General features: G+C 40.4%; 2 protein-coding genes across 2 annotated transcripts in view; one reads left to right on the top strand and one right to left on the bottom strand.

The window, feature by feature from the left end:
- Window positions 1-759: 759 nt before the first annotated feature.
- Window positions 760-12,727, bottom strand: part of dnajc17 (DnaJ (Hsp40) homolog, subfamily C, member 17) — a 34,553-nt gene continuing 22,585 nt past the window's right edge. Inside the window, exon 11 of the mRNA XM_063498514.1 lies at window positions 760-1,032. Coding sequence (XP_063354584.1) covers window positions 907-1,032 — 126 coding nt within the window. The 3' untranslated portion in view covers window positions 760-906. The remainder of the gene's footprint in view (window positions 1,033-12,727) is intronic.
- Window positions 11,450-12,465, top strand: LOC134646271 (cdc42 effector protein 3). The gene has a single exon (XM_063500115.1). It carries the CDS (start codon window positions 11,450-11,452, stop codon window positions 12,065-12,067), a length of 618 nt encoding a protein of 205 aa, XP_063356185.1. The 3' UTR covers window positions 12,068-12,465.

Below are 12,727 nucleotides of genomic sequence, written 5' to 3'. Positions count from 1 at the left end.
GCCATCTCTGTAGATCTCCACTTTCCCATTGGTTGGTTTTTATCTATAAATCTCTCCTTGGGCTGGTTCCCTCTTATCTGTGTGTTTATATGTGTAAAAGCCACATCCAATATAGCCTCGCTCTCATAATGTCATACAAATGACTGTTCTGTTCTGTAAATCAGAACAGAACTGGGAAAAAAGCTTTTAAATATGCCGCCCCTGTTTCCTGGAATAATCTACAGAAGTAACTGAGGGAGAGACGGAGAGAATAACTCTTTTAGTCAGTGTGACTGTTTTTATGATCTGCTGTTGCATATTTTTTTGCTCACTTGTTTCTATGGAATGTTGTATTTGTTTTGAACTTGTTAGGTTGTAATTGTTGCAACTTTTGTTGCCATGATGGCCTGCTCTCTCTAGGAAATGAGATTTAAATCTCAATGAGACTTTCACCTGGATAAAGAAAAGGATAATAACATTTTATAACACTATAAATAAAGACTTTCTCTTAATACTTTGTCGAAAAAAATTATCTACAAATGTATTAGTACTCAGTGATGCTTAGACCAATAGACCAGTAATCAATCCCCAGAGGCCCGTAATGCACACACCATAACGCAATATTTGAAACAGACTCATAAGATGCATTCCAGTCTAAATCATTTTAAATCTCCAAATTTTTATCTACTATCTGGCACTACACAGCTGTGCATCAAACCCTGCTGGTTCTCACATCTCTTCTCAAGAAAGGCCACGACACAAAAACTGTTTTTTGTTTGTTTATGAAAATTGTTTATTTTGCCACACATCACATTACATACAAAAAAAATAATAAAAACAAATAAGAGGCTTTATGAAACTAAAGCCTGATGCAGGATTACATCTAATATTTCTCACAGCGCTGGTAACGAGCTGAGTCCTGTGGTGCTACAACTTGGCAGCTTCCTCCTCGTCTTCCCTCTGCATTTGTTCTATGAGTTTCTGACGTTCGGCGGCCTGCCTCATCCTCATCATCACAATGCTTTCGTAGTCACGCTCATTGGACAGGGAAGCCTAAAGGGGTGATAACAAAAAAGTGGCTATTATAATAATGTGAAACAGAGCTACACAGACTAGTAGAACTTACAAAAACAAGATTCATAAGAAGATTTATTTATAGACCAGACAATCAGTTGATTTAGAAAATCAATTCAACAGAGTAGTTTCTATCAGATTTCATGACAGATCAACTTTTAGTTCTACTTATGGTTCAAGCCACAAAAACCCTTGAATTTTATTTATAAGCAGCAGCTTTTTCATCAGTGAGCAGCATTCCTGTTATAAATGTATGGTGTCCAAACTTAAACAGTGATAATCCTGATTGTATCACTGAGAGTTCTATTTCTCAGACTTGTCAAAAAACGTATAAAGCTACAAAAAAATGTTTTACTAAAGACTTTGCAGTCCTCCTCACAAGTAAGCTGAACTTGAAGTGTAAAATCTGTGGAGTGATCCTGTGATCCTGCGACAGAGTCGTAAGAAAAGCCAAACATCTTGGAATTTTAGATCATGACAACAGTCCTTCAAGGCAGCCATCCAACGTTTGGCTAATTCAGGGCTGCGGGACGGATGGACCCTATCCTAGCTGTTACATGGGCGAGAAGAGAGGTACAGTTTGGACAGGTTGTTAGTCTAATACAGGGAAAAAAGACAGAGAGAGAGAGAACAAGTCACAATCAGATTCACTCAGATTCACACCAATTAGGGTCAATTTAGAATCACCACTTAACCTAACATGCATGTCCTAGGAAGCTGGAGTACGTGGCGACAACATGTAAACTCTACACAGAAAGCCTCCAGTGGAGAAAAGATGACTGCGTTAGACACGCAACATCATGTTGCTCATTCAAAGCTGACGATCTTAAAAAAAAGCCACAGACACACACGCACACACACACACAAAAAAAATGCAGTCAATGTCCAGTTTCTGTTTGCTTTCACAACCAGGCCTTTGAGTGCAGCGCAGAGAGGCAGATTTGGACACATGCTCTCATCTCAGTTAACATTTGCATGACGACATGGTGAACATGCATGAGACAGCAGCCCACAGAGAAACTGTGATGGGGTAATTCCACTGCCTTAGGTCATTAAACCTAAAATGTGGGCTGGAATTGGGCCTGGCAGTTGCTGGCAGGGCTTTGGCTTGGATGATGATGGCGACGGATTATCATACTGTGGGGGGAAATCAGAGAGGGCAGCCACTGGCTAATGGCTAATCAAGCAGGGTGGAACACAGCCCAAAAGGGCTTGCACACACACACACATCTGTGCAATGACCAATGCCACACACCGGTCAACCAAGATCGAAACACAAGAAACAGACTGTGATGAAACGAGAAAACACTTTAAGAAAAAATTTAAATCTGACAACTTCAATTTAAAATTCACCAGGATTGTGCTTATACTGTATATGCAACACAAACATATGCACTCATGGAGACCATCATCCCATCACTGATTAGGAAGGAAGACCACGTGTACACAAAGAAAGCCATTCTTTGAACAGATTATATCAAGGAAGTCTGCTGGGCCAAGGAAGTGTCTTTTTAACAAGACAGTGAGCTGCAGGAGAGAGTGAGCGTGTGCATTAAGGACAGGGAGCGATGTGAAGAGGAGTGGTAAGTTTTGTCGATGCACTCGCTAAGGCATCTGGAAAATATCATAGGGACTCCAGCATCCGTTTGCTGGGGAGAAAGAGGGTCTAGTGTGGAGGAAGAAGAAAAAAGAGAGGGTCGGTGAGGGGGGACGTTACCCTCACTCCCCCCTACGCCACCCCTGGATTCAGGAAAGCTGCTATTATCATTCCAATAACGTGAGCTCAAGCCCCTGTCTGACACGTAACTATGAAATATCACGCGAACACTATTAGGTAAATAAACAACTCTTGTAACTTAAAATTAAACAAAACACAAGCAAATATACAAGAAGCTGTGGAAATCCTCCTGCCTATACAGCAAATATAACCATACTCTGCTACGCCCCCTACTGGGCACAATGCTGAAGTGCGCCAGGAAAACTTTTAGAACTGGTCTGCCTGTTTCTCAGCCCAGCATGATTATGGCATCATGGGCAGACTGCACGACACTAATGATGTAGGGGAATTCTGTGCATTAACAGGTGCTTTATGGGCAGTGTGACGCATTTCTTCTCAGAATGAGGGATGTTTCCCTGCCTCGGGTGTTAACTTACAATATACATATTTAGCCAGTGCATCACTCTGTAACTAAACAATTGGTGCGTACATATGTGCATGTCTATGTCTGTGTGTTTCTGCAAGTGTGTGTGTGTAGGGGCGGGTGGGTGTTTGGTGCCTTAACACCAGGATCCGGGGTGAGCGGGAAACCACAAAACACAAACAATGGGCCACTGTACAAAGCCAAGACAGGAGGGTTCAAGGCCACCGCTGAGGTGGAATAGTAGTAAAACACACAACCACACACGCACATGCATACATATAAACAAGCTGAGGATTAGCTACGTGACATCAGCGCATGGCGAGGCCTCGAAAAAGCACACCCCAGCCTGACCCCAGGCCAGTAATGACATCATGATCACCACAAGTGCTGTGAGTCAAGCAGCACACACACGCTCTTAAAAGTCCTTCCCACACACGGCAGGAGGCATGGCAGGAGTGCAGGTGGCCGCAGCACAAGTTGTCAGATCGCCGAACGTGTGAGGACAAGTGATTGAAAAAGTGTTTGTACATTTAATAGAGACAGACAAGCGTGGACGAGTAAAGTGGAACTACATCTATTCAAAACAGCTTCCGTTAAAATCTTGCCATTTCACGCTTAACGGCTTTTAACCTTGCAACTTGACAGCTCACCAATTCAAATTTGATAAATGGATCACTCATTAACACCATAAAGCATCACATGTCTTCAACTAGACGGTTGCAGTGCCGAGGTGACTTTAAAGTCCTCCAAAGCTTAAGAATGGGTTTTTTAACAAGCCTGCTCTGTGGTCCCAGCTAAAATGTGTGCTCTGATCCACTGCGGTGAAGTTAATCAAGGAACTATTTAACTGGCGGGCGTGTGGTGGCGTAGTGTGTGTTTCTGTATTTGTGTGTGTGTCACCGAGCTGTGATTTATGAAAGGCAAATACCAGTATAGAGATCGTTTGGGCGTGTGTGTGTGTATGTGAAGGTACCCAAGCGCTCATGCTAACACAAACAAAGAGGCAGCCTTACTGCAGATGCATCACTGGAGCCGAGGTGAAATTCTCGTGCAGACAAAACCTAAGCTTTCTAAATGGTAGCGGATTAATCAACATTCATTACAGAAGTCAGCAGACATAAAACCCCAAAGGTTTGTTCTACTACACCGCTTTTGCAAGTAAAGAACAAACAAACCACAGAGGTCGAGACCCGAATGTACTTCCTGTTTTTAGCCCCTCTCATGCAATGCACAAACTTCCTTTATTTGACAGAAAAAATTATACGTCTGATCCAAGCAGCCAAAATAAAACTGCAAAAAAAAAAAAACAACCCATAGCTGCTGGAATGACTGGTACCAACACCAAGTCAGCTTCAATAGAGTTCAACGTAATAGCTTTAAAAAACATGTTTACAGCCTGGAACAGGAAAATAAATAATAAGTTTGTTGCTCGATAATGATGGAAAGACAAATGTTGGAACCTTTCATAACTGTATCGTGGGTGTTTTTTGTTTTTGTTTTTTTATATAACTTGTCCATTTGGATACTGTTGAGGCTTAAAATTAAGGGTATGGCTTTGATTTCCACATTGCCAGGTATACTTTAAGCTACAGGAGCTGTCTACCAGGTCTCATCTGCAGGGGCGTATCCAGAACAGGGCATGGGGTGGCACCAGGATGCTGGTGCCCCCCCCAATACCAATGTAATTGGCATAGTGTACTGCCAATCTTACAATGCCCAACATCTTTGCATGAGAGTATTGAGAGAGCCATAAGAAATGTAACTCAGTAGATTTACTCAAGTACTTTACTAAAGTACAAATTTAATATACTTGTATTTGAAGTATTTCTAACTTGGGATACTCTCTTTTTTCTACTATATTTTGGATATTGCACTGTGCAGCACCACGTTTTAAGTAATAAACCTTTTTGTTCTTAATTCGCCTGTGCCACCCCATTTACAAAAAAAAATCCTGGACACGACCCTGCTCACCTAAGCTAACTGAAGTCACTGAACTGGATTTCTCAACTATGTTTGTGGTGTTTATGACTTTTTTTTTTTTTTTAATGAAATTATCAAATAATTATTACTGCCTGCTATGGCAGAGACCATACAAGACCTGTGTGGCTCAGTTTTGGTGACTATATTTTTAATCTGCTAATTAGCACTAATTAGTGAGCATGTGTATGTGTGCATTGCATCCTTCCAGTATATGGATGCAGGTAGCTAATGAAGCTTCATAATGTTTGATAATAATTCCAGTCTGTCATCTAAATCACTTCTGGGACTTAAAAAAATACAACGAAAGCTAAAATGCTAAAGTTGTAATTATATTAGCTCATCAGCTCAATCATATTAGCTTTGCTGTACTCAAACACTGACCCCATATAAGCTATATATAACTACGCTCATGGGTATACACAGTATTCAACAGAATAGAAGCGTGCAGGGTGGAGTCAGAAAAGTGCCTTTGGAATCTGTAAAAGTAAAGGATATAAACAGTGAAAAGAGAAATGGCAGCAAAGACCTGAACTCCTGGTGCCCTGGCATTTCTCTTTATGATGGATGAGCTCAGGGATCCTTGAATAGGGAAATGTGGGGCTTTGGTTTCTGCAATATCCAACAATATATTGTTGTAAAAGCAAAATTATGTCTTTCACATTCCAGCCTTCCTGGAAAAGCCCTCTGATTGCAACAGATTTGCTATTAAAACAAAGGAGGCCAGGGCACTGCAAGAACACCATCTGAACCTTGGAGATGTCAAAAAATGAGCCGAGGCATTACACAAGGAAAAAAAAGAAAGAAAATGGCACAACAATTGCAAATTTCTGTTTACTTCGTTTGTGCATGTGTTCCTTATCTACACTAATTAATGTGTAAAGTAAGCAAAACCAGTAAAACTGATCTCAGTATGTATTGTTTACATCAACTCTACAAATCTACAGTTTAATCTAAAACTCACAGCCATCATTCAATAATTACTAATCAGTCAGTGTCAGGAGAAATAACATTCCTCAGATTTTACTGATACCTCCAAATTATATGAGTTTGGAAATTCTTTGGAATAAATCCTGCAATAACTACACAAAAAATGCATAACAATTTTGTCTTCAATATTATAACTGTGTAACAAAGAATGCAAAGTACTAAAGCACAAAATTGCAACCATAAACTACATAATATGATAATAATAATGCTAATATAGCTTTCCCTTATTAAAATATCTGATAATGAGTTCAAGGAAATGGAATGTAAGACAATGCAGCACCATACTATATATGGGTCATACTATATATCGGGTCATTTTTGAATGTAGAACAGTGCCACGAGTCAAACCGACATTATCACATTGTGAGTGTAAGCTTCCGCTAACCAGTCAAACTGCAGAATACATCCCAAATTCATAAAGTAATACAGTATGTAGTGTAGGTTCAACGATTTTTTTTAGGGCACTAAAGGTTAATAGGCAATTTTGTATCTGACCAAATGTGAAATTTTCTGCTCCCGAGTTGGTATACGCAAAAAAGTGTTATAAAGCATTATGTTATAGTGAAGCTGACCTTTGACTTGAGACATAAAATGCCATCAATCAGATATTTCTGCAAACTATGTAATAATGAATGTAAAAATTATTGCTTTATGGACAAAAAAAACCAAACAAATAACTTTTTATGAGGTCGCACTGCCTTAAATTTTAAAATTGTGCTATTAATAATGACTCGAGCACACATACACGTACATATTATGTTGTTTATATTGTACTAGTTAACAGAAACTCTTTTAAAATGGTTTATATTTTTGGGGAATAGTTAGATTGCTTTCCTTGCACTGAATAGCAGAGCATGTGATTTTTCTTTGTTTTTGGCATAATGACAGTAAAAGATTCTGATTCTGATGAAATTCCCTCGTGGTGCTCCTGAAATATTGTGTTTGCAAGAATGGGAAGGATATCAGGCCTCAGTGACCTTGGATGACCAAATTCTATTCACTTTATTTTTCAGTTTTTCTGAGCACTTTTGACTTTGACAATCATGATACCGGGACAGACACACGCACAAATGAAAAACTCAAAAACATTAAATGTCTCTGTCGCTGACTGACAAACTTTGGTGTAAAACCTCAAAACGTAAATAATCCAGCTGTTTTATTGTGTTGTGACATTTGGCACCCCAGTGCATTACCTCATCAGAGAATATTTGTGTAAAGCCATCCGCTTACTGTGTTGGACCTGACGTGACTTTGTTGTGTTGATTAGAAGCTACTGTTAGCTACGTCATATGTGTTGATGAGTGTGCGCTTGGTATTCAGTAAAGTAACACCTGGGCTTTGGTGTCAGATCTCTGTCATCTTGGAATCATGCAAGCGAGTGTCTGCACTTCCTCTTAGCAATCCCACAGCCAAGTTTCTGTTGGAAAACCTTCAGACGGCTAATCACTGAGTCATAACTTTGCAGACGAACAGTGACAACAATGCTGAAGATGATGACAAATGCATATTTAAACATTCCCACCAGAAATGATAAAAGGAAAACTACTAGAAACTATTTATACAAATACAGACAGGTGGGAATGACTACTTTAACAAGTCTTACGAGCTAAATAATCTGGGTAATTCATTGATGTATTGCACGCTGAATTTGATCACAGCCCAATGTCCTGTATTTGCCAATAAAACAAAAAAGCTTTTTCATATAAAAGAATAAGCCAAATCTTGCAGTAAATCTATTCTAAATGCTGGCTGTCTGAGGGCCTTGATACAGCAGAAGCTGAAGTACATACAACAAAGAGCCAAAAGAATATCCACCAAAGCCTCAGTTTGGAATCGTTGCGCCAGTCAAAGCAATATCTGGAAACACTTTTTATCCTGCAACAACAAAAACATGCAGCATCCCAGATTTCAGGCCCGGCATAGCTGCATCAAACCACATTGCCCACTATGGTCAGGCCTTAGAAAAGAGGCTTATGCAGAAATCCAGTTCGGACTAAACGCATAAGCCCAGAGGCTACATAGCATGAGAGCACCGCTAACAAACTGAGCCCAACCTTGGTCAGACAACAGGTCTTGTGAGGTCATACCCAAATACCACAGATAACACTAGCTCTTCACCCTGATTGTCTTCTAGCATGAAAGCAGTTTTGTGGTTGTAGGTGGAAGAAGGAGGGGGTTTCTCAGAAGAGGGATGTTCAAAAATGTTCTGTTTCGGCCTTGGGTAAATGTTATGATAATTTCATTTGCGTGAGTAATTGTGTCTGCTCTTGCAGACTGTTCTGGTCCTGAATTGCAGAGCAGCAGAGAGGATGAGGGCGGGGCGTATGTTGTTTATTGAATCGATTTCAAAGGAGCGCTTAAAAAATACGATTTGTCCTTCACGCCCGGCATGTTTAGGGTTGGGGAGGAAGGCAAAAACAAACAAATACTGCACACAGATCTACAGCTTTCTCCAACACGTGGCAATATTTCAGCATTATGAAATATATTATCTTTAAAACATCACTACGCAGGTAGATGCAACTGTTCAGAAGATAATAGTCCCAAAAAAAAAGGCTCACAATCAAAGTGCGTAACAGTGAGTGTTGCTGAAACTTTGAGGCTTTAAACCTTTTTACGCAAACACGTTCCAGCGAGCGCACAAACGTTTTCTGCTCTGACACAGTTTTGTGTTATCCATTACTATAGCATTCCATAGCAAAGACAACACGCTGGAGGCGTGAGAATTAGAAATGCAACAAGTGATCCCTCTTGTGAAATCCAGCGTGCCTGCTCATACATGTCTGTGTGGGATACTGAGCTTTGATTACACAGAATAGCTACAGGCCTCCACTCAGGCAGAAGAGTCTTTGGAGTGGGCTCAACTCTGCGGCATTAGACAAGTCAACAACAGACAGGAAATCAGGAAATCAGCAGAACAGAGGGACAATAAGACAGAGATTAGGGCTGACCGGTTTTCTCACTTACTAGGACTTCCTTTTTTTCCCAGATAAGCACACAATCTATAACAGTCTCACACACTCTTATTAAAACACAATCAGTTGTACATGACCAACCTCTTCAAACTTTAAACTATACGTCGCCCCTTTCCCTTCTTTCAGTCACACCATTCAGCTTTAAGAATAAGTCGTGCACGGCAGTTTCTGTTTTTCTCAATGTCATGGGAATTAAACCGGGAGCTCGTGCTTTGTGCCGACTCACCCGCAGGTGATGGGTGCAGCCAATCAACCAGAAGGACTTACTGTAACACCTACAACTAAAAGGCCAACTCACTCCGCAAACAGGATTATACAATCTCCTGACTGGAGGTGGGATGACTTCAGATATAAACCAAGAAATACCTGGATCTCTTAACAATCTTATACTTTGACCTCACCTGGCTTATCACCTAGGGGAAGATAACTTTCATCAGCCAGACACAAAAAGAGCTCTATGCAAGGATTATCTAAAACACTCACTGAAGCAGAGAACGGTAAGAAATGGTATATAAATACTTTCTTTAGAATTTCTTCTACGATGAGGAAAAGACTGTTGTAGTTTCTGTTACTCAAGGCGGTTCAATGAGATCTTCTCTGTAACAGCTGACAAGCCCCGTCATGTCAAAGGAAGGTTTGTGAGAGTGTGCAGGTACACACAGCCTAGCTTCCTGGCAGAGACGGGTGTGCGTGTGTGTGGGATTCAATTATCCTTGATTTTCCCAGCAAGACAGGTAAAAACTAACAACTTTTCTTTTTTGTCTAATTATTGTTACAGTTCTCACTAAAGTAACTGCACGGCAAGAAAAAAATCTTAACATCAGTTATTTTAATTGTGGTTAAAGTTTTCAGCAGACTGAGTCCTTATCAGTCTCCGAGATGTGTAATTAATGGAGCGTTCGGAACCATCATTTAAAATGTGTTTCTTGGCCAATGTGTTTTAATGAGCTTCTTTAGTTTTTAACTTGGCCACGAAGTGTTTCCTGAACACGATACTCATGGCTAAAATCCCAACGACTCCTCCTTGGCCAAACTGACATGTCTGGAAAGGAATGCAGTCGAGTCCGCGCGCTCCAATCTCCCGCTGCTACTAAAGTGCCGATAAAACCTTTACAGGCCAACAAAACCTGTTTGCCGAAGTGGTTTACAAATTTACAGAGTGAGTGTTTCAAGTCACGAACACAGCTCTAACTGTGGGCAAAGCTGTTGGGAGGCTTAAAAATCACAGACACAGAGGAGATTATCTAATTGCCGTGCCTGCGTTGATGAACTGAGTTCTGTCTCGCTCACTAAAATCATTACAGGTCACGGAATGTGAAAACGCTTTCTTGTTTTGTTTTTTCGATTCATTGTGACCAAGATGTTTTAGGTTTTGTTGGTGGAAATGAAATTTCAAGATTATATTATCCTCCAAAAGACATTAAAAAACAGATTTATCCTCTAAGATAATGCCTAGAGTGCGATGCTGTTTATGGAATCGCTGTATTTGATTTTTATCTTAAATAACTTTCAAATCCAGATTCGGGGCATACCTCTCAGACCACAGCAAAATAAACTAATTGTATCCCAGTTATTTAGACTTCTGAGGAAATTATAAACATATGCTCTAAAGTGAAGTTATTATCATAATTTCTGACAGAAGTTGAGAGGCAAATAACAACCTCCCAAAACAAAAAGTGAAGACAATGCACCACATACAGGATAACAATTACCACTCTGGCATTTTTTCTTATTTATTTTTTTTGTTGACTCTCTTACTGGAAGTCTTAAATGGACTAGAAGACTTCCTCTGGAAGACGTGCAGCAGACCACACCTGCATTTATCGGAAAAGAGGGGATTTGAAAAGTAAATATTTGTAAATGAAAGGTTCAAAGCATTGTTTGAACATCCCTCCGCTGCCAAATAATTTCTGCATTTCATTAAATGAAAATCAAGTGGAGCAGGTGCAATCGCTACACAATGGATGTGAATTAAAAAAAAAAAAAAAAAAAGCTAACAGACAGTCAAATTCTTACATCTGGTTTTGAAAAACACGACAAACACAAGCACAGATCTCCTTCATATTCTAGCATCAATAAGAGAGAACCTGGATGACATGCTGCTGCGGGAAATGTGGTATCAAACTGTTATTTGTTAAAATGTTAATACTCTCTTTTTGTGTTTCATTGCAGATGGAGTTATGCTTTTAATTATCAAAACTTCCTAACAAATTGAACAAAGAACAAAGAGACTACAAAGACTTTTGAGGATACCTTAAAAACAAAAAAGAATAAACTGAAACATTTAAGCAAATCTCAACCAGATCTGCTAGGATGCCACTCCGAGCATCGCTGCACAGAAAGCCAGCCTCTGGACGCTGGTCCAGCAGGAATTCCAAGAGGAAGGAGGTTCTGTCTGTCAACATGATCAGCCTACCGCTCGCCGATTTCCGCCACATCACTCATATTGGAAACAATGCTGACAGCTTTGGAGATCTGTCTTTTCTAAAGCTGAGTCACAACCTGCTTTTACAAAGTTCCCGAAGTGAGCAGAACGTCTTTCTGGCCTGCTCACCGCCTCCAAAGCCGCCTCGTCTGAATCTGGATGAGACTGAGAGCAAAAAGACCCCTGACTTGTCTGTGGACCACCAGCACAATAACTCGCAGAAAAGGAAGAAATGCAGTTCTCTGCCCCTGCTGGACAGCGAGAAAGGAAATGTAGATGCTGAAAAAGAGGATGGGTACCAAAGAGGGAATAATACTTCTTCCAATCAGACTCATAGCTCCAGATGGGGCAGCACAGGTTCAGATGGGGATGAAGACTTTAACGAGACCTATGACAAAACTACGGGACAACAAAAGGATGAGGACAGTGGCTTTTCATTCAGCCTCGACCTGGGTCCTTCGATACTTGACGATGTCCTTCAGGTGATGGACAAACTGCACAAATAAACCAGAGATTAGCCAAATGTCTCAGAGAGGCTTTACAAAAGGTTTGGAATACAGAGAGCAATAAGGCCCTCATCTTGTCCAGAATCCTGATCGGAGACGAAATCATCACATTTGGATATTGTTTTGTTCATTAAGCTCGGATAAATCTAAAGATATCTGCTTTTTTGGAATGCAGAATCCCAAACAATGAATAATAAACCACAGATGAACACTGTACACTTTTTTAAAGGCACAGGATATGCTCCTAGAGCACTGTGATCCACAGCGTTTACTAAAAAGTACGCGTGATTCTGTTTGAAAAGGGGGCACATAAACAAAGTTAATGTTCTCCAAGCAATCACCCTTTGCAGAGGCAGATCCAGTGTTTAAGTTAATAATTAAACTTTGTCTCATGTTAAACTAAGAGCCTGACATTTTCAACCTTTTCACATTTCCCCTTAGCTATTTTAATTCTTCAAACCACACATCACGGCACTGACGACGGCTGTTAAGACTTAAGATTGTTGTGTTTAAGAAAAGAAACGCAACGACTGGAATCCAAGGTCCTTGGAGCTGCGATGCCTTGGCGTGCTTGCCAATCTGTTGTGTGCAGAGGGCAAATTTTACTCCGCACGCATCTGAGAGGCCCCACTCAAAGGTAGACCAAGGTACCCCCCATCT

The sequence above is a fragment of the Pelmatolapia mariae genome, linkage group LG16_19 (genome assembly GCF_036321145.2).
Source record: "Pelmatolapia mariae isolate MD_Pm_ZW linkage group LG16_19, Pm_UMD_F_2, whole genome shotgun sequence".
NCBI lineage: Eukaryota > Metazoa > Chordata > Actinopteri > Cichliformes > Cichlidae > Pelmatolapia > Pelmatolapia mariae.
This window is presented reverse-complemented; position numbering and strand designations above follow the sequence as displayed.

Coding starts and splice junctions, on each gene's coding strand:
- LOC134646271 (XM_063500115.1), top strand. CDS start 11,450: ATGCCACTCCGAGCATCGCTGCACAGAAAGCCAGCCTCTGGACGCTGG.